The following is a 25,112-nucleotide window of genomic DNA, read 5'->3' as shown; positions in this document are numbered from 1 at the left end:
TTTGTAGTGATGGCTAAGAAAAAATTTTAATCTTGTGTTATCATGGAGGGGCGGCACAGTGGCGCAGTGGGTAGCGCTGCTGCCTCGCAGTTAGGAGACCCAGGTTCACTTCCCGGGTCCTCCCTGAGTGGAGTTTGCATGTTCTCCATGGGTTTCCTCCCACAGTCCAAAGATATGCAGGTTAGGTGCATTGGCGATTCTAAATTGTCCCTAGTGTGTGTGCGTGTGTGTGTGTGTGTGTGTGTGTGTGTGTGTGTGTGCGTGTGCGTGTGCGTGCCCTGCGGTGGGCTAGCGCCCTGCCTGGGGTTTGTTTCCTGCCTTGTGCCCTGTGTTGGCTAGGATTGGCTCCAGCAGACCCCTATGACCCTGTAGTTAGGATATAAGCGGGTTGGATGATGGATGGATGTTATCATGGAGGAGGGACATAACAAAGTTTCTGATATAACAGGGGTCTATCATGACCAAGGCTGGAAAACATTAAACAACATGGAAAAAAACACATTTCGCTTGTTGAGTCCGATAATCCACATTTGAAGTTATCCAGTTGTAAGTTCACAACGTCCCAAACACAAGTATTTTTACTGAAATATTGTTTTAGAAACTGCTTACAGAAAACTCTCCCATGAACGAAAATGGAACGCACTGATCCTTAACAGAGCACTTGAATTGTAGACCCACCCCAACCCCATTCATTGGTCAAGGGTTCAGCCCAGCATGCAGCTTATTCAATGGCTACCATTTCACTTCACGTGATAGCAACAAAAAGCATGGCTGAGGGACATTTAAAACTACAGATTTAAACATTATCTGGAAGAGAACATGGTTGAGACTTGTGTAAATCTCAGAGGCTTCACCAAGTCTCGTTCAGTGTCACACACTGCCACTAAATAATCCACCGGTGCTTCCATTGTGGATATGAATATAAATGTAATGATGGGAGGCATCTACAGTTCAAATGATCATTCGCGTCCATTTTCGTTCTGAAGAGCATTTTCTGGTGGTGGTTTATTTAACAGTATTAAGTAACACTCCGTGTGTTTGGAAAGTTGTGAGCATGCGACTGGATGACTTGACATGCAGATTATGTGACTCGAGTAACGTGTGAATTTTTCACTGACATTTTTAATTTTGTTTGCTGTTCTCCAGCATTGGTCACCATAGAGCCCTTTTTTAGGGTGTCATAAACTTGACAAAGAGACACAAAAAGGTGTGTGGCAGCCACCTGTATATTGGTTTCCTGGCTGTAAAATTGGCTGAATAAATGTGTTACAGAGAACTCATTTGAGATGGTCAAAATGGCGGTTTTAAAGGTAAGCACAGGAAGTGACGTTATCAAGAGGGCCGGAACTGGAAGTGATGTCATCAGGGCCAGGAGGAATTTCCCGTGACTGGTCTGCAGAGAAGTGAGATAAAGAGTCAGTGCACACGGCCACCCCCTGGCCTGTCATGGAATTACTCTTATTCAGGCCCTTTAGCTGCCTCCCATGTGCACGTGTGTGACAAGGGAAACTTTGTTATCTCCAGTTTGTATGAAAATACAAAATTAGGGCTTGGCAAGTTAACGCATTAACGTATTAATTAATTAAAGGCAACAATTATTTTATCACATGTTAACACAGTTTTTGTTATTATTATTATTGTGAAGGCCTCAATCTCACTTGAGATCAATATAGATCAGTGATCTTCTTGTTAGAGCGCTTTTTGATACGATTTTGCTAGAAGGGAAGTTAGCTTGGTTGATTTGACCTCAATTCCCTGCGCGTTCATGAGTAGCAAAGAGCAACCAGCTTCTAAAATGGCATGTGGAGACATACCAAAGTGAATGCTCAAAGCAAAACATTTTTCGTATTATCGCTGAATCAGATTCCAATTTGTCAGACTCAGATTTTGATGCAAGTGATCTGGAGATGTATATCGAAAACTAAAGTGAGGTACCAGCATCAGCTGATCATGGTGCTGACCACGTCCATGTAGCTGATGCACCTATGACAACGTTTGCCTGGGTAGACAGACACTTATGATGACAAGAGGAACAAACCATACTGCATCTCACTGCAACAGCAGTCTCACAAAGACAGCCAGGCAGCCAGCCCACCGTGCAAACAGACGTTTTATGTTGATTTATGTGTGAAACCATTGCTTTGTGCAGTCTTTTGGAAAAAATATTAGCCCTCAAAGAGTTGCTACTGAACATAGACTGTTTATGCTGCTCCCTGATAAAAGAAAATTTTATCTGAACAGATGCCAGCAGAAACAAAGAAAACAAATTTAGAAATGTTAACTTTCTGTTGCTCAGAAGGTGCCTGTTATAATGTTGTGATCGTGGCTCTGGACTCTGAGGGTAACTTGTTTTCCTGTAACAAACTAGATAAAACGTTAATGCCCTGGCAGTGGCAAATAGCTTTGGTTTTATATTTGATTTGATTACATTCATGTTTAAGTTGAGATTTACAAGAAATATTTTAACTGCTACTATGTAAAGGGAATACTGATGTTAAAAAGCATCTTATTTGTTTAATAAGATACACAATACAGTAATCCCTCGCTATATCGCGCTTCGCCTTTCGCAGCTTCACTCCATTGCGGATTTTAGATATATGCATATTTAAATATATATCGCGGATTTTTTGCTGGTTCGCGGATTTCTGCGGACAATGGGTCTTTTAATTTCTGGTACATGCTTCCTCAGTTGGTTTGCCCAGTTGATTTCATACAAGGGACGATATTGGAAGATGGCAGAGAAGCTACCCAACTTACTTTTCTCTCTCTCTTGCGCTGACTTTCTCTGATCCTGACGTAGGGGGATTGAGCAGGGGGGCTGTTCGCACACCTAGACGATACGGACGCTCGTCTAAAAATGCTGAAAGATTATCTTCACGTTGCTACCTTCTGTGCAGCTGCTTCGTGAAGCGACATGCTGCACGGTGCTTCGCATACTTAAAAGCTCGAAGGGCACGTATTGATTTTTGACTTTGTTTTTCTCTCTCTCTCTCTCTCTCTCTCTCTCTCTCTCTCTCTCTCTCTCCCTGCTCCTGACGGAGGGGGTGTGAACTGCCGCCTTCAACAGCTTTGTGCCGCGGTGCTTCGCATACTTCAAAGCCAAACAGCCCTATTGATTTGTTTGCTTTTCTCTATCTCTCTGACATGATCTGCTCCTGACTCGCACTCCTTTGAAGAGGAAGATATGTTTGCATTCTTTTAATTGTGAGACGGAACTGTCATCTCTGTCTTGTCATGGAGCACAGTTTAAACTTTTGAAAAAGAGACAAATGTTTGTTTGCAGTGTTTGAATAACGTTCCTGTCTCTCTACAACCTCCTGTGTTTCTGCGCAAATCTGTGACCCAAGCATGACAATATAAAAATAACCATATAAACATATGGTTTCTACTTCGCGGATTTTCTTATTTCGCGGGTGGCTCTGGAACGCAACCCCCGCGATGGAGGAGGGATTACTGTAAACTACTTTTGAGGTCATTATTGAATTTTGCGCATAACAATTTGATTGTTGTGATTGTCTGTGATTAATCACAATTAAAAAATTTTAATCGCTGCCCAGTAGTAACAAAAGTTAAATATTTAATTATTAAAGATTTTTATTAGTCCTTTACTACAAATGGGGTATGCAACAAAAAGTATATCATTTTTGAGTGGAATATTCCTTTAAATGTACACTTACAAATTAAAACATTTAACCATAACCACATCAGTTCTTGTTTTCATATGCACCTGGGTGGCATGGTTTACCACTGTTGTGCTATCTCACACACATCCAACATTTAGGGTACGACTCCCATGCCTGGTTGTTCTCCAGGAGGAGTCAGCACATTCTCCCCATATCTGTTTTTCTTTGGGCACTATGGCTTTCTCCCCACATCCCAGAGATGTATTAGGTTAATTGGTGATTGTAAACAGGCCCCTTTTAAATATGTGCATGAGTGTGCCCTCTAGTGAACTGGCACTCCGTCCAGCGTTGGTTCCTGCCTTACACATGATACTGCATGGAATTAAACTGGATTATGTGGGTTTGACAATGATAAGTTATCATTGATGCTTAACCATTACATTTCCTTGGGTTTAATGATTTATTTTTCCCCCCCTCAGGAATATCAAAAGGAATTTCCAGATATCCCCATTGGTTACTCAGGTCATGAGACTGGTATTCCTATTACAGTGGCTGCAGTTGCGATGGGAGCCAAAGTTGTTGAACGTCATGTAACTCTGGACAAGAGTTGGAAGGGAAGTGACCACAAGGCCTCTTTGGAACCACAGGAACTGGCTGAGCTGGTGAAGGCCATCAGGAATGTGGAAGCAGCCATGGGCTCCCCAGTCAAACACATTCTGCCTTGTGAGATGGCCTGTCACAATAAGGTAAGAGCCAGTCCTATACAAAGAGTCAGTCAGGCATTCTAACTTTGTCCTAATTCAAAATGTAATGCCTCTTTGTAAAAGAGTTTGGAGAAGGGGGTCCATTTTAAGAACTGAGTCTTATAGTGTGCTTTAACTGAAAGAACACATTAGAAGTTTGACCAACTGGTAGAAACCATTCAGTCCATTAAGCTCCTTTGTTTAGCTAATAGCTAAGATGTTCTAATATCTCATCCAGATCCTTCTTAGAGGTTGTCAGTTGTTCTGCTTTAACTACATGTCTCTTAGTTTGTTCCAGATTCCCAAAACTCTTTGCGTAAAGAAGGGCTTTGTGGTCTCAATCTTACATTTTTTAATCAAAAAAACCTGTGAAAAGAGTAGTAATTAATTAAATTATAATTTTTATTAAATCTCATCTTTCTACTGTAAAACATGCAAAGCACTAAAAGTACAAATTCAGAAGTACAGAAGATATAATAATGATACAAATAATAATAATATGAACATCACACTGCACATGTGGGTGTGACATGAGTGTCACTTTTGGATTCCTAGAGTCACTTTTGGTTTCAATGACCGTTTTTAATTTTACTGCCTGAAGACAGATTCGCTTCGTCATGCTGATTAGAGATGTTTCTTATGAGACGCCATTATTAGGCTAGGAGAAGATGCATCTACACTGTTGCCCAGGTAACACTCGGGCTGGGATGCTTACACAAGACACACCCATACCATTGCCCAAGTAACACTTGGCACTAATGCAGTTGGCACTTTTACAGCCCAAATAAACCTTGGGTTTTATTTGAGATGCGTCTATACCGTTGCCCAGAGGTGGGTAGAGTAGCCAAAAATTGTACTCAAGTAAGAGTAGCGTTACTTCAAAATAATATTACTCAAGTAGAAGTAAAAAGTAGTCATCCAAAAAATTACTCAAGTAAATGTAACTCGTTACTACCCACCTCTGCCGTTGCCCAAGTGACACTTGGGACTAATGCTTTTATGAGTAGCACTGGTTTTACAGCCCGAGTGATGCTCAGGTGTAACGCTAAGGAGGTTAATTTCCACTGGTGTCCTTGAGTACACGATTCACTGTTAAGCTGGAAGAATTCTGCTGGATAAGCTTTATTAATACCCTTGAGAACTTTGAAGACCTGGATTAGGTGCCCTTGCAGTCTCCTCTGCTCGAGACAAAGTAGGTTTAATTCTCTGAGTCTGTCCCAGTAGGACAGCTCCCTAAGTCCTGGGATGCACCTGGGTGTTCTCCTCTGCACAAGTTCAAGTGCTGCTTGTGATGATGCGGGTTCTGCTCTATGCTCCCATCTTGCTTTTGGGAGCCCTTGAACCCGACACCATCGGTAATGTTACCGATGAGCTTGGCAGTGAGGCATAACAAATGGAGCAAGGGGATGGTGCAAAAGTGCTTTTATTAAAAACAAAACAATCAAAACAGTGTCCAAATAAATAGTGCAGTGTTTCGTGTATCATTAAATAAATAATCCATAAAAACGAGTGCTGAGTGGAGGTTAAAAAAAACAATAAATGAATCCTTAAAAACGAGGTTAAAACAATGGCATGAAGCAGTCCTTTAGAAACACAAAGCACGGTGCCCCTGCTTCTCCCATCGGGCTTCGCAACAGGAGAGTCACCCACCTGCAGGTACAGCTGCCTTCCACTCTTGTCCGGTAGCCCTTCGATCCCTGGCTACGTCGGACTCCAATCCGGACCGAGACTTGGGTTATTTTCCCAGCGGCCAGGGCGCTCACGCTGGGGCTAAACCAGCCCAAAGCCTCCACCACTGCCGCTGCCAGTCGTCTTCAACTCCGGTCAGTCCAGCTCTGTGATCGCTCAGCTGGAGCGACCGCTTTCTTCAGCCCCACCGAGTGTCGGCCAAACACTCTTCTGCAGGGACTCGCCTCCCAGCTGCCTGCCTCCACTCCATCGAGCCTGCTCTTTCTCTCTCGCTCGCTCTCTCACACCGGCTATCCTCTCCACGCTGCTTCCTGCCTCCTTCTTCCATGCAACCTTCGTCTCTTTATTTCTTTCTCTTTTTTTTTTTTTTCATTCTCTATCGCTAGCCACCTCGCACTACTATACTATATATTACGGGGACATGGAACAGCTGTGGCAAATCAGCAACTCCTGGGAACAATTACAGATGTGGACGACTCCTCACCTGTGCACTTAAGTGAGCATCGCCCGCATCACGAATTCCCCGAGAACTGCTCAGCCACACACCACCACGCCCCATCACTAAGCCGCGAGTGCGCCGATTATTTATTTTAAAACTGGCCCTTTTGACATGAGCTGTGGAACCGCTACACCACACTGCTATGTCTTAAAATTCCACACAATACACCAGATGTGGTCATTAGAGTGTTATAAATTCTGAGCACAACGTTACTGGATTCATAACCTAACTTTTTTCCTTTCTAATTGTTTCTGCATAATGTTTAAGCCAGTGTCACTTCAAGTCATTGAGTCATACTTGCGGACTGAATTACTGATCTCTTCGCTGGGCCATGTTGGTTTACTTGACTGGAAATCCTTGGGCATGTCAAATTTAGCAATTGAGTGCTGAACTCCCAGCGCAGTTGGGATTGTCCCTTTTTGCGGCAGCCTGCCTGATGGAGCTGATATTGTATGAAGGGTCAATGGGTATGATGAGTTCAGCCACAATCTCTGCCCTCTTTTTCTTTTTTTTCCATTCTGTCACAGTAGAAATCAGACTGATGAGCTTCTTTTTCATTTGTGAGGTCCTAAACACCCTCAATGCCTATTCCTCATTGCTGCCTTCTATGCATTGTACTTCCAGATGAACATTCATTTGTTGTCCACTCTCATGCACGCAGAGGCCCACCCCTGCAACTAAAGATAAAAATCACCTATTTGATTTTATTGGGGAGGGTCACAGACTGATTGGAGTGAGTCGCTGGGCATGTCACGTTAAGTGACAGACTTCATGGGAGCGCACGGCCGACTACCTCCAACACGCTAATATTATGTAAATGAAATCTACACTGGAAAAGTCATCTAATATACATGCAACACTTTACGCATTTCTGCATTAAATGCCAATTTCCAAGTGTTTGCCTAGTTCTGAAGATTGTCCTGTACATTTTGGACTTGGAAATACAGACCTTTGAATTCAGTCAATTAAAAATAGGCCAATATTCAGATTATCTTATCCTACATTAGTAGAAAACTGCATGGGAGGATTTCTAGAATGTTTTGATCATTCATGTCTGTTTTGGATGGAGGAAAAGAGAAAAATACACCACAGGTATTTTTATTTTGTTTTCTGACATGTCTTCATTTATTGTGTATTTCACAGCTCGGCAAGTCTGTGGTAGCAAAGGTCGCCATTCCTAAAGGAACTGCACTGGCACTCAATATGATGACCGTGAAAGTGGCTGAACCCAAAGGTATCCCTCCAGAAGAAATCTTTGACCTGGTGGGCAAGAAGGTGAACACAGACATCGAGGAGGATGAAAGCCTAATAGGAGAGGCAATAGAAAGCTATGGAAAGAAGGCAAAATGTTAACAAAATGTTAATTTTGACTGAATGTTTGGAGAAGATAAAAGCAAGAGAATAAATTTTCTATCAAATGATGTTAAACCAGTCTATGTTTTTTTTTTGGGAGAATAGTAAAATAATAGACACCAATACGTAAATACTCCAAACATCTATGTATAAAATAGATAGATAGATAGATAGATAGATAGATAGATAGATAGATAGATAGATAGATAGATAGATAGATAGATAGATAGATGTGAAAGGCACTATAAGATAGATAGATAGATAGATAGATAGATAGATAGATAGATAGATAGATAGATAGATAGATAGATAAGGCACAATATGATAGATAGATAGATAGATAGATAGATAGATAGATAGATAGATAGATAGATAGATAGATAGATAGATAGATGTGAAAGGCACTATATAATAGATAGATAGATAGATAGATAGATAGATAGACAGATAGATAGATAGATAGGAAAGGCACAATACGATAGATAGATAGATAGATAGATAGATAGATAGATAGATAGATAGATAGATAGATAGATAGATGTGAAAGGCACTATATAATAGATAGATAGATAGGAAAGGCACAATATGATAGATAGATAGATAGATGTGAAAGGCACTATATAATAGATAGATAGATAGATGTGAAAGGCACTATATAATAGATAGATAGATATGAAAGGCACTATATAATAGATAGATAGATAGATGTGAAAGGCACTATATAATAGATAGATAGATAGATGTGAAAGGCACTATATAATAGATAGATAGATAGATAGATAGATAGATAGATAGATAGATAGATAGATAGGAAAGGCACAATATGATAGATAGATAGATAGATACATAGATAGGAAAGGCACAATATGATAGATAGATAGATGTGAAAGGCACTATATAACAGATAGATAGATAGATAGATAGATAGATAGATAGATAGATAGATAGATAGATAGATAGATAGATAGATAGATAGATAGATAGGAAAGGCACAATACAATAGATAGATAGATAGATAGATAGATAGATAGATAGATAGATAGATAGATAGATAGATAGATGTGAAAGGCACTATATAATAGATAGATAGATAGGAAAGGCACAATACAATAGATAGATAGATAGGAAAGGCACAATATGATAGATAGATAGATAGGAAAGGCACAATATGATAGATAGATAGATAGATAGATAGATAGATAGATAGATGTGAAAGGCACTATATAACAGATAGATAGATAGATAGGAAAGGCACAATACAATAGATAGATAGATAGATAGATGTGAAAGGCACAATATGATAGATAGATAGATGTGAAAGGCACTATATAACAGATAGATAGATAAGAAAGGCATAAAGATAGATAGATAGACATCGTTACAGTTGCAGTAAAACCTTTCTTTCCTTTTATAGTTTTAGTTTCTTTGCCATTTCTGAGTTTGCACAGGAGCCACCGTATATCTACCATCTGTCTATTTCATTATATCTAGATACACACACAGATTATGCAGCTGCCATCCTTCCCTGCTTTACCCCCAATTCTTTTGCCACAGGCTGCCACTAGCAAAACAAGCTCAGTAAACACAGGGGTCTCAGGAAATGGAACAAAGAATGGAGGATAATGATTGCAAGTACAGAATTTAGAAATAAAATAACCGGAGGAACTTAGAGAAAATGAGTCAGTATCTTGTATTTTCTAATTTTTTTTATAGTCTAAGAACCCCGTGGGACATCACACAATCCATATTGTAAATGTAATGTGAGCATTTCAAGAAGACAGAAAAAAAAAGCCTATGGTTAATCTGAGGCCTGGTGTGTCACGTGAAGGGTTAGACTCAAATCTTATTAGGACGATCATGCCTTTTTCTTGTGACACTCACTCAATCGGACCATAAAATACCTTTGCATTTGTTCCTTCTGGCAGAACCCTGGGAATATTCAGAAGGAACACAGTTGGGGGGAAAAATGATGGCTTTTGGGACAAACAAAATCTCCTCAGGTGGGTCAGAACCAGCACAGATAAAGGTAACAGCTTTACACGGCCGGTTGTAAAGATGTTGTATGTTGTTCTTTTTTCTGATTTTCATGTCTAGTTTTCTTCTTGAAGTCTGCGTCAACCTTATTTCTGTATCAAGAGTGTTTCTCATGTTTGAGTTGTCACAAGTGCCTGATTGTGAATGTTTTCGATGGTACAAAGGACACTGTAGCTGTCTCACAGGTTTGGGTTCAAATCCTGACCTAGTCACCTCCTGAATTTGGCAGGTTTACTTCACATCCTAAATTTACGCAGATTGGGATATTTGGAGACTCTAAACCTGCTGTCTGTGAGGATTTGTGTAGATATGCCCTGTGATTTACCCTGTGTCCAGCCCTGCCTTGTGCTGAATGCTGCACAGAGAGGTACCAGAATTGAAAACAGAGATGGTTAGATAGATGTATGTGTATTTTTGTCTAATACTGAAATTCACCCATTTCATTCCTCCTTGAACCCGCTAATGAATTTCAGGGGTTAGTTGTTGTGAAAATAATCAGCCTTGATGCACAGAAAAAGGTTTGAGGCTTAATCCCTGATGGCAAAAGGGCAAATACAAGCAAAGTTGTGAACAGGTCCGAGTCCAAAACAGAACTGAATACATGTGGAGGTTGTCTTGCTTTTATAGTAGGTTGGCGGAAGTGACGTCATCTGGGGGCCGGAACTGGAAGTGAGGTCATGCAGCCGGACTCAGGCAGAATTTCCCATATTTGATCTGTAGGAATATTAGAGGAAAGATTAGTGTACCCCGACGCCCCCTGGCCTGGTATGGAATTATCTTTGCTTGGTCCCTCTAGCTGTCTCCCATGCGTAGGTGAGTGACACTGTGAAAGTCAATCCTGGAAGAAGGCAGGGGTGCAAAGCCATTTCAGGACACATTCACACAAGGCAAACTCAGAATCATCAATTAATCTAACACGAGGAGTCCATGTTTATTAAAACAAATAAGAAAACAGAAGGGTTGGCTAATAATCATAAAGTTAGGAATGGTAGGAGAAATAACTAGAAAACGATCACAAAAATGTGTCAGTAAATGGCCTCCGTAGTACAGGATGAGTCAAAATGTTGTTAATATGTGAATAGCAGAAACAATTTTTTCACAAAACATACTTCATATGTCCACAAAAATTGTATATAAGTACATACATAGCAGTACCATTAATGTTAACATAATTTTGACTCACCCTCTGATGTGTCTGTCACCTGCTTTGGGGCCGCACTAATCACGAAAAGCACAAAATAAAAATGGAGATCTGCAGATAGAGTGAATGGCAGTTAAATTTCCTCATTTCTGTGCCCTCTGACTGAATAATAATACATTTTATTTATATAGCACCTTTCCCATTGTGGCGAATGGCTGGGGCCCTTGCCTGGCTAGGGCGCTCCTGAAGTGGTAGGAGCAGGACCAGGGGAGAGGACAGGTTAACGGCAATACCTCCCCCGGGAACACGAAAAGGCAACTCCCGTGGTGGTAGCCATGGGCTTGGAGCTTGGAAGGTCAACCCTGCTGGGGCCCGTGGCCGCTGCCAGGAGGCGCCTGGACAGTTCCGGAACCCTGGACTGCAGCACTTCTGCCACACCCGATTGTGCTGCCAGAAAAGGATCTGGGTGCCCTATAAAGGAGGCCGCCTCTCTCCATTCAAGAAACCAGAGTCGGGAGGTGGAGGACAAAATTTGTGTGGAGAGGAGTGGAGGTGGCAGAGGAGACGGAGAGAAGAAAGAAAGTGAGAGAAAGAGAGAGAGAAAAGGGCTGGAGCAGAATTGTGGGACTGTGTTATACTTATGGGGAACGGGGAAGACACTTGTGTGTCTCTGTGCCTGTCTGTGTTCAGGTTTGGGGACCTGTATGTCCCTGTGGCATTTTACACCAAGAATGGCATGTGCCCTTCCTAACACTAATTAGTGCATTGCAATCATTGGTAGTAAAAAAGTTTTCTGTGTCACATCAGCAGTGCCAAAAAATTACTAGAACAGTTTAACAATTGACTACGTCAATAGAATATGACAGAACACAATGCCTTTCATTGCCATTGCACAGATGTGCAATGAAATATTGGTGTGTGCTCTGAATAGTACATACAATATAATAAAAAGAGAATGTTCAACAGGTTCAACATCTGCTCTGCAAATGACACACCCAGTAAAACAATGAAGGTGGAAACATACGAATAGTAAATAGTCCAATACTTCCATTGTATGGTGATTACAATGAGCTGCACTTTTGTCCCATTGGTGCCACGGGTGACAGTGAAAGCCATAAGATCAAAACACTTAGATGTAGTAAGCAGCTATAGAACCAAATTTAGTCCTCTAATAGTGCTCAGGTAGAAGTGTTTCAGTAGTCGGGAAGTGTCCGTCTTAATAGAACTATAAACACCTTCCAAAAGACAGCAGAGTGAAAGGGTGGTGGCCTGAGTGAGGTGGCTCCCTTTGTGAACATCAAGTTTTGTATGTGTGTCCTCTAGTGGAGGTAACTGGCTGTTGGGTACATTTTTTTGTGCTGATTTTGTGTCTTTTATCAGCCACGGAGCAGCCAGCATACCATACCAGGCCGCCACAGATGAGTATGCTTTCTGCCGAGTGACAACAGAAGGACAACATCTGCTTGGACAGGCTAGTCTTCCTCAGCATGCTTAAGAAGTAGAGCCACTTCTGTGCCTTCTTCACAAGAGAAGTTGTGTGAACAGACCAACGTGAGGTCATTTAAAGCTGGGCACTCTCTCCACTGTATCTCCTCTAATGTATTGAAGAGCAGGTTCCTCTTCCTGCCTTCTGCAGCTCCTATGTTTTGGAGATGTTGAGTGAAACGTTGTTAATGAAGCGCCATTCTGACAGTTTGCTGACCTCATCCCTCAAGTCAAGCCAGGTATGCTTTATTGTCACACCATCCATACACCATATTGCAGCATACAGTGGTACTAGATAGATAGATAGATAGATAGATAGATAGATAGATAGATAGATAGATAGATAGATAGATACTTTATTAATCCCAAGGGGAAATTCACATACTCCAGCAGCAGCATACTGATAAAGAACAATATTAAATTAAAGAGTGATAACGTTGCCGATAAATAAGAGAACTGTGGTGCAACATACACTTAAACAAGAGCAAGACAAGCAAAGTATCATACTATATAATAAATAGATAATAGATACATAAATAAAATAGGAAAAGCAGAGATAGCATTTAAGAAGATAGAATGTAATCTCTATACTGTATATATAAAATTCAACGTCTGTCTGTCTGTCTGTCTTCTTTGCCCGAGAGAACTACTTAACATATTTAGGTCAGATTTTTTCTATCATTTGCTTCAGCATTCCGGGTAATTTTGCGACTTCTGTCATCACGCTAAGAATCATAGTTCACTTGCAGTACCAGTTTATTTGAGCGAATCCGAGAGACAGGCAGTGGGCCGAGGGGAGAGGAGTGGGGCCCTCACTCACTCACACGTCATCCTCAGGGCATATCTTACAACCACTTAGCTAGCGAACAAGAGAACTACTTAACGGATTTAGATCAGATTTTTTCTGGAATTTGCTTGAACATTCCAGTTTATTTTGAGACTTCTCTCATCACGCTAAGAATCATAGTTCACTTGCAGGAGTGATATATTTGCACTAATCCGTGGCAGAAGGGAGGGGGAAGCATGACGTCAGGAGTGGGGAGGCAGGCGGGGCCCTCCTCACTCATGCGTCAGCCTCCATTCATGTTGATCTACCTCTCGCCACTTTTTGGAGCTAACCTCGCCTCTGTTTAGATAGATAGATAGATAGATAGATAGATAGATAGATAGATAGATAGATAGATAGATAGATAGATAGATAGATAGATAGATAGATACTTTATTAATCCCAGGGGAAATTCACATATTCCAGCAGCAAAAATATTAAATTAAAGAGTAATAAAAAAAAAAAAAATAAAAAAAAAAAATGCAGATAAAAAAAACAGACAATAACTTGAATAATGTTCAACGTTTACCCCCTCTGGTGGAATTGAAGAGTCGCATAGTTTGCTTTTTTATTGATTTTTAAAGTTTGTCCGGTTTCACTACTACGCTGGCAAAGCCGTGGGAGACAGCTAATAATTAATAAATAATAACAATAGCTAATAATAAAAACTACAGTGTAGCTGTGCTACTAAAATGTCCTACATCTCCCAGCGGTCCCGGCCGTATAACGTTATTGAACAGCTTCAGAGGGCACAGAGGCCACCGGGAAGACAACTGAGTAGACAGGCCCTTAAAAAAGGAACCTAAAAGACACAAGGAGGATCGCAATCACCTGTCTGTTTGTTAATAGACTCTGTGTGTGAGTGTTTGTGTGCCAGATCAAGGCTAGGGATGTTCCCACAATAAAATGAACAAATCACTGTCTCCAGAAGGTGTGAACCTTAGAGTCCGTGTGACCGCCACAACAATAACAAACGTACTCCATGTAAATAAACTACTAGGAGTCATGTTTATAATTAATTCACCCTTTTCTGTGCCATTTGCTCCCATAATTTTATTCTAAATAATAAAAACTAACACAAAGTATAGAAAATGTATGTTTATAGATCAATGTGCTTTCAACATTAGTCTTAATATTACTAAAAACGTACAGTATATTTTTCACAGGCGACCTGTCCTTCTTTCTTGCTGCTAATTTTAAAACGTCAGGGAGAGGGTGACAAGTCAAAGACCCGGTGTATTCTGAGAGAGCTGAAAAGCCCGTTTTCTTAAAACACAACTGTTCATACTTTAACCTTAAGAGAAATGAACAGGCCACTTTTATTTATTTATTTAATTATTTCAGTTTATAAAAATATCCAGTAAGTCCCATACATACGAACGAGTTCCGTTCCGAAAGTACGTTCGCAAGTCTTGCGAAGCAGCCTAGGCACGCGATCCCTATAGAACTCCAATAAAGAACATGTAGGCTACATGTACATCTTGTACATAAGAACGTGCTTTTAAGAGTTAATATTTGTAATTTTTGTTATAGATTTCGTGCGCTTTTTAACAACAAACAACTGAAAGTCATTTTCATTCCCCTTGTTTCTCATCTCGATATAGTAGACTTGCTTACCGCTAGCGAACGAGCCTACGTATCTCTTATCGGAAACGTGTTATCTGTGCTGTGCATACAAGTAGCTTTTAAAAGTTAATATTGGTACTCGTGTGTTATAATCCCAACATAGTCAAAGACAAGAGAAAAATATATTTTTTTTACATTCGTTTATTTACAAAATAAAAAACAATCTTCTTCTTTCGGCTATACGGTTAGGAGTTGCCACAGCGGATCATATTTTCACAATAATAAGTCAATTTTGATTTTAATTACAGTACTTTTGAAATATTACTTCTGTCGCGAAGTTTCTAAGCTCGTTAAGTATAACATCGAAAGGGTCATCCCCGTTGAGCTTAGCCCTCCACAGGAATTCGCACCTATCTGGGTTGAGTGGCGGGGTTATAACACACCAGTACCTACTTTTACTGTGAGATTTGAGACCCCGACAACCCCCCAACTGCGCTCTACACCCTAACTCAGCTAACATGGGCAGGGGTTGCTTGTCCGCCGCAGGTGCAACTGTAAGATCAGAGGTTCGCCGCGTAACACGTCTGTCACCCGCTGGTTGAAGCGGAGAACATTTTAAACCCTCCGCTGACTTGGCTGTGTGTTCACTTGCTGTTTTCTCACTTGTGCATGAAGTCTGTCAACTCCTTTAATGTGAGAAGGGAGCGACTACAAGATGACGACAGCGTCACTGCGTGCATGCTGGGGTTCCTGAGAGTACTGAAGTGACGGCTCCCTTTTTTTTTTTTAGAAATCTGGACTCGCCTTCTTCTTTCCATCCATCCATCCATTGTCTCCCGCTTATCCGAGGTTGGGTCGCGGGGGCAGCAGCTTGAGCAGAGATGCCCAGACTTCCCTCTCCCCGGCCACTTCTTCTAGCTCTTCCGGGAGAATCCCAAGGCGTTCCCAGGCCAGTCGAGAGACATAGTCCCTCCAGCGTGTCCTGGGTCTTCCCCGGGGCCTCTTCCCGGTTAGACGTGCCCGGAACACCTCACCAGGGAGGCGTCCAGGAGGCATCCTGATCAGATGCCCGAGCCACCTCATCTGACTCCTCTCGATGCGGAGGAGCAGCGGCTCTACTCCGAGCCCCTCCCGGATGACTGAGCTTCTCACCCTATCTTTAAGGGAAAGCCCAGACACCCTGCGGAGGAAACTCATTTCAGCCGCTTGTATTCGCGATCTCGTTCTTTCGGTCACTACCCATAGTTCATGACCATAGGTGAGGGTAGGAACATAGATCGACTGGTAAATTGAGAGCTTCGCCTTGAGGCTCAGCTCCTTTTTCACCACGACAGACCGATGCAGAGCCCGCATTACTGCGGATGCCGCACCGATCCGCCTGTCGATCTCACGCTCCATTCTTCCCTCACTCGTGAACAAGACCCCGAGATACTTGAACTCCTCCACTTGGGGCAGGATCTCACTACCAACCCTGAGAGGGCACTCCACCCTGATCTTCTCCTTATTCTTTAGAATCGTGCCGATGGTTTAACGGCTCATGTTATACTAACGAGCGACATCGACCACCTTTTCGCCTCACTATACTCTCTCAGTTATTTTCACTTTTGCTTCCGTCGTTATCGCCTGGCGCTTCTTAGCAGTGCATCCCCGCTTTAATTCCGTTGTGTTTGGGTTTGTGAAATAATAAAGCGCGTTAACGTAAACAGAGATCCGGCCAGAAGCGCCACCACTAGTACATGTAGAAGAAGCACGCTCGTGTCTGAGAATGTAAGCAATAATACTGTAGTGTGGGGTTTGCACTCCGCCTAGCGGCAGACATGCGAACTGACTTACGCGCAGCCTCGAAATTTCAAGGTACGGTCCTTTTCTTTTCATGTTTTACTTATTTAAAAATTTTCTAATTTATTGGACATGCACGTTCGCATCTTTGAAAGTTCCTAACTTGAAGGTTCGTATGTATTAATACGTTCCTGTATCAATACTTTCAATCAAGTTAAAGCTAAATGTGTTATATTAGCTAGCCGTAAGTCGTAGAGAACTTAATTATTAAAAGCTTACGTCTATTTCTTCCAAGCAGCTAAGAAAACTGCCTATGCTTATCAGCTCAAGGCCATTTGCTCTGTCTGCCTACTCGGACAGCAGCACGAGGGGATGACAAGCCAAGAGTGAACGATAAGAAAAGCCAGCGCTGTTGTCTTACTAAATGCAGCCGCCTACTCCTGTAGCCCGGAGGGATGTTTGTAGTAAGAAGCCATTCACGTGAGCGGTCCAGTCTCTTATGTGGGGGTCCTCCTGATTCCAACTTAGCAGTGGGAACTGATCGATAAGCAAGTCTCAGTGGCTTGCACAGGGTAAGGAGTAGTGTTGGCAAGTTTCTGTCAGATAATGGGCATAAGGCCAAGTGCTGGGCATTAGGTGATGGTGGGAAGAACTAAAATGAGAAGAGTAATTTCCATTGATGATAAGAAATGTAAAATAAACCGACGCACTTCCTAGTTTAAGCACTTGCAGCATGGACAAGCCTCTTTGTTACATTGCTGTCTAATAAAGAGTTGCATACTGCATTCCCATCTGGACTCCGTGCCTGCCTTCTTTAAAGACATAGAGGACTTTTCTCCAAGGCACAAACTGGGTAGATACCATGCCAGCAACTTTCTGATATGCTGGAGCTACTTCAGTGGCATACGTCAATAACAACTTACACACAAGTTAAAATGATAGTGATTAAAATATAAAAAACTAAGATTAAGAAAAAAAAAACACTAAATGTAACATACGTAAATGCTTGTCGCATGCTGATAAATATCTAGCAAAAGCAGTTTTGTCATTTCTGGGTTGACAACAAAACACAGCAATTGCCTAAATAAGGTAAGAGTTCATTTCAAAACAGAAGTCGGTTAGGAAGAAAACCTGCAGTCATTGTGGATTCCCCAGAGCTGAACTTGAAAGCCACTGGCCTAGCACAGGGGTCCTCAATCACGGTCCTGGAGGGCCGCAGTGGCTGCAGGTTTTTGCTCCAACCCAGTTGCTTAATAAGAAGCATTTATTGCTCAAGTGACACTTCTGCTTCATTTTAGTTGTCTCGCTCGTTAAGATTTTCACCCCTTATTGCTTATTTTAGTCTTAAAAAGCTGTATTCTTGGTTTTTGAATTGCTCCTAATTAGCAATCACATGCAAATGACAAAAGAGACCAGCATTTCTCGATTTGACTTGTTACCACTTACACCGGTGTGTGTATTTATCATGCACTATTGGGTTTAATTAAATACTTGGAAGGAAAGTGAAGAGAAACAAGTGAAGGACTGAGAATTACTCCTCTGTTTCAGCCTTCAAATCATTTGGATGATATCCTTAGAATGGGGAAGAAAATCTAGGATATGAGAATTACCTGACACAGCAGAGTTAAAACACTAACAAGCCATGAAATTAAATTATTGGCAAGAACTGCTTTCTAATTAAGCAGCTGGGTTACAACAAAAACCTGCAGCCACTGCTCCCCTCCAGGACTGTGACTGAGGACCCCTGGCCTAGCAGGTTCAGCTGCCATATGGGGTCCCGAGGGATGATGGTGCTGTCTGCTGAACTGAACATTCTAGCAGAAGGGTCTCTTCTGTCCAGATGAAGAGTAGATGATATGGCATCCTCGAAGGAACAGAATAGGGAACTGGAGAGGGACATGTGATATGAGAAGTCCAGTTTTCAAGTGGCCTAACGCCTCTCAAAGCACTTCATGATGGCCGGTGTGAGTGATAGGGGGTGATAGTCATGGACATCTTCAGCACAGGTATGAGGGGGATGGTGGTGGTGGTTTTGAAGCACTTGAGGATGGCTACCTTCTCCTTGGAAATGTTGAAGATGTCTGTAAAGATGTCCATCTGATTTGGATCTCTTCATTCTTTGTTTCTTTCCATTACAAGGTTATTGAAAACCTATCGGCATTAGCTACAAGACTAGAATTTAACCTAATAGATATTTATACTCACCCCAGGGCCAACCTGGAGGAACAGATCAACCTAAAATCACATCTTTGGGATCAGCAGTGAAATGGGAGCAACAAGAGAAAACCCAGAAGAACGTGAGGTCAGGTTTGTAGACTTCATGCAGACAGTGCCAAGGAGCCTCATTTAGTAAATATAAACATTGTGTGGATTTGTGCATTCCAAGAAAACCTGCCATACACACATTTCTATGTAATTTACCCATTATAAATCATAATCAGCTTGTAAATATGTGAATGTTTATATCAGTCAGGGCAGCTACGCCTTTCCAGTATTACTAATGAGTTGAAACACCATTTAGCTACAGGCCGATTGAGTCAGTTCTTTATACCAATAATCTGCAGAAAAAAGTTGAATCAATTCAGTCTTAAATATGCTTAGACCATTGCTTTCCCCTTCCATTTTTTTCCAGATACGCGACTTTTTGTGTTCTTTATTAGTTAACTTACCTAAAGCAGCAGGAGACGGTGGCTCAGTGTGAGCTGTTTGTGCACCGGTGCATTCTGCGCGCATTCAACTCACTTGCAACTGTCAGACAAGTAAAAATCCACAAAATCTACAAGTTCAAGCAACTGATCTCTGTGTAGCACAAGTCTGGCATTTAATACAATAAATAAAGACACCTGCCTTTATGGAATCATATAAACAAAATTACATACAACAGATAAATAAATACAATATGACTCATCAAGGCTTCCAAATAAACACGAATACAAATAAACTTCGCAATGTGCAATAAAACCCCTCAAACTTCCCAAGAGCTATTGAAATGATAATAAAATGAAAAAGAAAAATCTATAAACAAAAGGTGCAATAGTAACACATGGCAAATCAATCTAACAATATCGTGAAAAGAATGAAGAAAAACGTGACCAAACAAAACTTACAATTAATTAAATGACATACATGCATATATACAAAAATACTTATAATCCCCATAAACAATTAAAACCTGCCATGTAAAAGTGAACATTGGAGGCACATAGTTCTTGCTTCCTCACTGCAATCTCCTCGCACACCTGGCTTGAGACCGTTTCTAGGCCAATTTATAAAGGTGGGTGAATTAGCCTCCTAAAGACACAACACCCATTGTATTCACAAACCACGTGTTACTATTTTGGCCATCCCTCCATATTTAATCCATCCTCCATTCTTGCCCACTTTAATTGATCATTATCCCAATGATCATGTCACTTCCTCTATGAAGACCCCATTAGAGGTTGTCACAAACTCCATAAAGAGCCATAGCAAGGTTTGGGGTAGTCACCCGTATATTTGGTTTCCTGGCTGCAAATTGACGATTAGTGATAGCACTGCTGTGCACAAAACAGAGTCCAAAACAGAACTGAGGGAATAAGGAAAAGGTGAAGGCTTTTAAAGGGAAGACAGGAAGTGAGGTCAAAGGGGTTTTCAACCATAGGCTCGAGCACGGACGTGAAATACAGGGGTCAGAGCTGGCAAGGTCTTCTTCCATAGACTCAGACCCGGAAGTGACATCAAGAGGGCCAGTTGGAATCTCCCGTGAATGGTCTGCAGGAAAGGGAGAAAAAGAGTCAGTACACTCTGTCACATCCTGGTCTGATTCGGAATTGCCCTTACTCAAGCCCTTTAGGTGCCTCCCATGCACACGTGTGACAAGGCACCCCAAACCCCACCCACAGCCCGGACCCATCGGGATTGGGCGACCCTAACCGAGAAGTCGTGAACCCGAGAAAGAGCATCGGTGTTGGCGTGAAGAGTGCCCCAACGATGAATTTGTATGGCTGGAGGTCAAGAAACCACCGGGTGACCCGCGGATTTGACTCCTTGTGCAGGGCCATGCACTGTAAAGGTGCATGGTCCGAGACAAGGGTGAATTCCCGGCCCAACAGGTAATACCTCAGCTGAGTAATTGCCCATTTAATCGCCAAAGCCTCCCTCTCCACTGCCACATACCTGGTCTCCTGGTCCAACAGTTTCCGGCTCAGGAACATGATGGGGTGTTCCACACCATTGACGCTTTGGCTCAGCACGGCCCCAGGCCTGTGTCCGAAGCGTCTGTCTGGAGAATGAAAGGTAAAGAAAAGTTAGGTGCTTTCAAAATAGGTACAGACGTAAGGGCCTGCTTCAAGCCACTAAATGCAGCGCCTGTCTATTCAGTCCATACCACAATGTTTGGGCCCTCTTCTTTGTCAAATCAGTCAAGGGTGCCGCTCTCTCTGAGAACCGGGGCACAAACCGGTGGTAGTACCCCGCTAACCCGAGAAAGACTTGGACCTGCTGCTTGGTTTGTGGACAGGGCCATTTCAAAATGGCATCAACTTTGGATCACTGTGGCTTCATGGTACCCCGACCCACCAGATAGCCTAAATACTTGGCTTCGCTCAATCCAAACAAACAAGCCCAGACTAACCAAGTGTCCGCAATACCGCTTTTACCTGCTGTAGGTGTTCCATCCATATGCTGGAATAGATGACCACATCATCCAGGTAGGCAGCACTGTATGAGTTATGAGGCCGGAGCACTTTGTCCACTAGACGCTGGAAGGTTGCCGGAGCCCAGTGTAACCCAAATGGTAGGACACGATACCGCCAGTGTCCGCTAGGGGTGCTAAACGTGGTCTTAACCTTCACAGAGTCTGTTAAAGGAACCTACCAGTACCCTTTGTCATGTCCAGCATGGTCACATATTGAGCTTGTCCAAGCCTCTCGAGGAGGTCGTCCACTCGTGGCATTGGATAAGCATCAAATTGGGAGACATGATTACGTCGACAGAAGTCGTTGCAAAACCTCCAACTCCCGTCAGACTTAGCAACCAATACAATGGGACTGGACCAGGGACTATGACTTTCCTTGAATACTCCTAGTTCCAGCATGTGCTTGATCTTAAGCTCCACTTCAGCTCTTTTTGCCTCAGGAAGACAATACAGACGTTCTCGGACTATAACCTCGGGCTCTGTCACAATGTTGTGCTCAATCAGAGATGTCCTTCCGGGGTTTTCACTCACTACCTCCAGGATGGACAGGATAACTTTCCATCTCCCGTCGCTGTCTGGGACTTATTTCCACACTGAAGTTAAGGCTAGTCGTGTGAGCAAAGAGTGAGCGGGGCTGACCGGAGGAGGGATCGGGATCCCTGTCCTTCCATGGTTTCAGCAGATTTACATGATAAACCCGCTCCCTCGGCCGACGATTGGGTTGACTCACCAAATAGTCGACGAGTCCTTTCCGCTCCTTAACTTCGTAGGGACCTTGCCAATGGGCAAGTAACTTAGAGTGGGAGGTAGGTACTAGGACCATGACGTGATCTCCCGGGCAGAACTCCCAGAGAGACGTGCCACAGTCATAATTTTGGACTTGTGCTGCTTGTGCCTCTTCCATGTGACTTTTAAGGAGGGGCCGAATTTTAGCAAATCTATTGCATAATTGTGCGATATATTCCAATATATTTGTAGAGGAAAGAGCCTCTTCTTACCATCCTTCTTTTAAGATATCTAATATGCCCCGGGATGTCGCCCATATAATAATTCAAAAGGGGAGAACCCCGTGGAGGCTTGTGGGACTTCCCGATAGGCAAAAATGACGAGGAGGAGGAGCTGATCCCAGTTCCTTCCATCCTTGTTGACCACCTTACGAAGCATTTGTTTGAGAGTCTGATTGAATCTCTCTACCAAACCGTCGGTTTGAGGATGATATACTGCAGTCTTTAGATGCTTTATTTTAAGTAACTTGGCAGTCTCCTTGAACGTCTCCGAGGTAAAAGATGTCCCTTGGTCCATCAGGACTTCCTTAGGGATGCCAACACACGCAAAGACCCCTACTAATTCCTGTGCGATGGCTTTAGAAGTGGCTGAGCACAACGGAACAGCTTTGGGGTATTTGGTAGCATAATCCACGAGGACTAACATGTACTTGTGTCCTCGGGCTGAGGGCCGACTAAATCGACCCCAATTCTGTGAAAGGGAACATCAATTAGAGGGATAGGAACGAGAGGAGCACAGTCCTTCCTAGGAATTTGTCGCAATTGACACTCCGGGCATGAAGTGCAAAAGCGACGAACCTCCTCATTGATTCCCGGCCAATAAAAGCAGAGCTTGATCCGCTTCAGGGTTTTCTCGATGCCCAAATAGCCATCTAACTCACAGACCTGCCTCCGGAAGGTCCGCGGGATTAGCAGTTGCCTCCTCTCCTGCCTGTCATACTCTGCTACGTGATACAGAAGGTCATTTTCTAACACAAAGTGAGGACCCTGTGGCAGCGACTGGTGAGTGCGCTGGCCGTTGACTAGGACCACTGCATTTTTGGTAAACTTAAGGGAATCGTCATTCCACTGCTCTCTTTTAAAAGAAGCCGGCATTTCTCTAAATTGAAACTGCAAAAGGGAGAGAGGGTCCGGGCCTACCTCAAGGGGCGTGGTTTCCTCCCGTTCCATCTCGGCGCTGGTGGATGACATATTAGCACGCGGCGGTCTGGGAGTTGCCACATCACTCAGGGAGGCCGCTTTGTCTCTCTCCGACGGCTGGTTACACGGCATGGAGGCAGCTTGAGACGGCTCATCCCCATCTACAACTAGGTCTAAGTTAAACCCAGGAGTAATATGTGTCTCACCGCTTTTTATTTTAGACCAGTCCCGCCCCAGTATCACCGGATGTGGTGGATTCGGGAGGACGGCCATGGTTAATTTCCGTACCGATCCTCCATAACTGATGACACAAGTGGCGGACCTGTACCATCGGATTTCTCCGTGGACACAGGTTATACTAGTCTTAATCTTTAACTATCTATCTATCTATCTAAAGTGTTTACCCCAGACCGGCTGGGTGAAGCCACTGGGTAGTGCTTTTAGGAGCAGGTAGCAGGCCACCTGCTCTATTACTTAGTAGGGCTTGTTCTTCTGTAGCTATAGCCACTGCCCTACCCTTGCCCATAAGATTCATGCTTGTTGAGGAGTCGGCCGCTCTGGGTTGAACATCCAGTTTCTCACTCTAGTCACCTGCCAGTCTGGGGCACCCCTAGGTGGAAATCAGTGCTTTGGCTTTACAGGGAGGCAGGCACTCTCCTCCAAGAGAGCATAATAAGCCCCTTTTGCCTCCCCCCTCTGGAGCAGCCCAATTCTGTGAGCACACGCCCTGGCCTGCCTAGGTTGCCTACTGAAGCGTGCCGGGAGCAGAGCTCATACCGGGCCTCTCCGAACCACGGGACACCCTCCCCACCTGAAAACTCGGCCCCAGTTCGCTCTCACCTGGGTACATTGCAGGTCCTGTCCCCATCTCATTTGGGACCTTTCCATCCCGTCGGCTACGCCACTGTCGCAAACTCCACAAAGAGCCATAGCAAGGTTTGGGGCAGCCACCCGTATATTTGGTTTCCTGGCTGCAAACTGACGATTAGTGATAGCACTGCTGCGCACAAAACAGAGTCCAAAACAGAACTGAGGGAATAGGGAAAAGGTGAAGGCTTTTAAAGGGGAAGACAGGAAGTGAGGTCAAAGGGGTCGGGCTCATGAGGGTCTTCAACAATAGGGTCAAGCCCGGAAGTGAGAGCCAGGTGGAATCTCCCATGAATGGTCTGCAGAAAAGGGAGAAAAAGAGTCTGTGCACTCTGTCACATCCTGGTCTGATTCGGAATTGCACTTACTCAAGCCCTTTAGCTGCCTCCCATGCGCAGGTGTGTGACAAAGTACTTGGACAAAAGAGAATCGCAGTTCCACTTGTAACGGTGCTATTGAAAGTTAAAACTGCAACTCCTAGCAGTCCCTGCAGTGGCTCTGATTGGTTTTCTGTCAAGGGTGCAGAGGCTGTTGGGGTCAAAGGTGGTCAGCGTGGCTTTTAAAAAGGGAGCCGGTGACCAAAAGGAGGGAGGTGTTTTTTTTTTGTAATCTGTGTTCCAAGTTCCTGTCTGTCTGCCTTCTGTTGGGTCACCTGTACTTAATGGTTTTGTCCTGGATTGTTTCGTAGTTAGGGTCTGGATTGTCTGCCGTCTGCCTGTGTACACGAGGACTGTAAATGGATTAATGGCCATCCTGCAAGGAAAAGAGCGCTCCTGAACCTGCCAACCCATCTTCACCGTTTCAGGAACTACCATTCAACGTGCAGATCTCTGGACTGACTATCTATTTTCATCATTTCATTTCATCTGTTGCCATTTTTCATGGACTTTGCTGTCTGTGTTTTGTT

General features: G+C 43.1%; 2 protein-coding genes across 5 annotated transcripts in view; both read left to right on the top strand.

Moving 5' to 3' along the window:
• LOC114654929 (sialic acid synthase-like) overlaps positions 1-7,982 on the top strand; it is a 62,198-nt gene extending 54,216 nt beyond the window's left edge. The window contains exons 5-6 of the mRNA XM_028805792.2: positions 4,103-4,369; positions 7,698-7,982. Coding sequence (XP_028661625.1) covers positions 4,103-4,369; positions 7,698-7,907 — 477 coding nt within the window. The 3' untranslated portion in view covers positions 7,908-7,982. The remainder of the gene's footprint in view (positions 1-4,102; positions 4,370-7,697) is intronic.
• Positions 7,983-9,757: 1,775 nt separating this feature from the next.
• The window catches only part of LOC114655172 (leucine-rich repeat-containing protein 72), a 40,953-nt gene continuing 25,598 nt past the window's right edge, over positions 9,758-25,112 (top strand). The window contains exon 1 of one of the 4 annotated variants that reach the window (XM_051929944.1): positions 9,758-9,907. The gene's annotated coding sequence lies outside the window, so the exon portion shown is untranslated. Of the gene's footprint in view, positions 9,934-16,684; positions 16,814-25,112 lie in introns of those variants that run through there. The other 3 variants (XM_051929942.1, XM_051929943.1, XM_028806026.1) reach the window with 3 other exon arrangements.

This window comes from Erpetoichthys calabaricus, chromosome 7, assembly GCF_900747795.2.
Source record: "Erpetoichthys calabaricus chromosome 7, fErpCal1.3, whole genome shotgun sequence".
In the NCBI taxonomy this organism is placed as follows: Eukaryota; Metazoa; Chordata; class Cladistia; order Polypteriformes; family Polypteridae; genus Erpetoichthys; species Erpetoichthys calabaricus.
The sequence above is the reverse complement of the archived record's forward strand: the minus strand, read 5'-3'. Positions and strand labels throughout refer to the sequence as shown.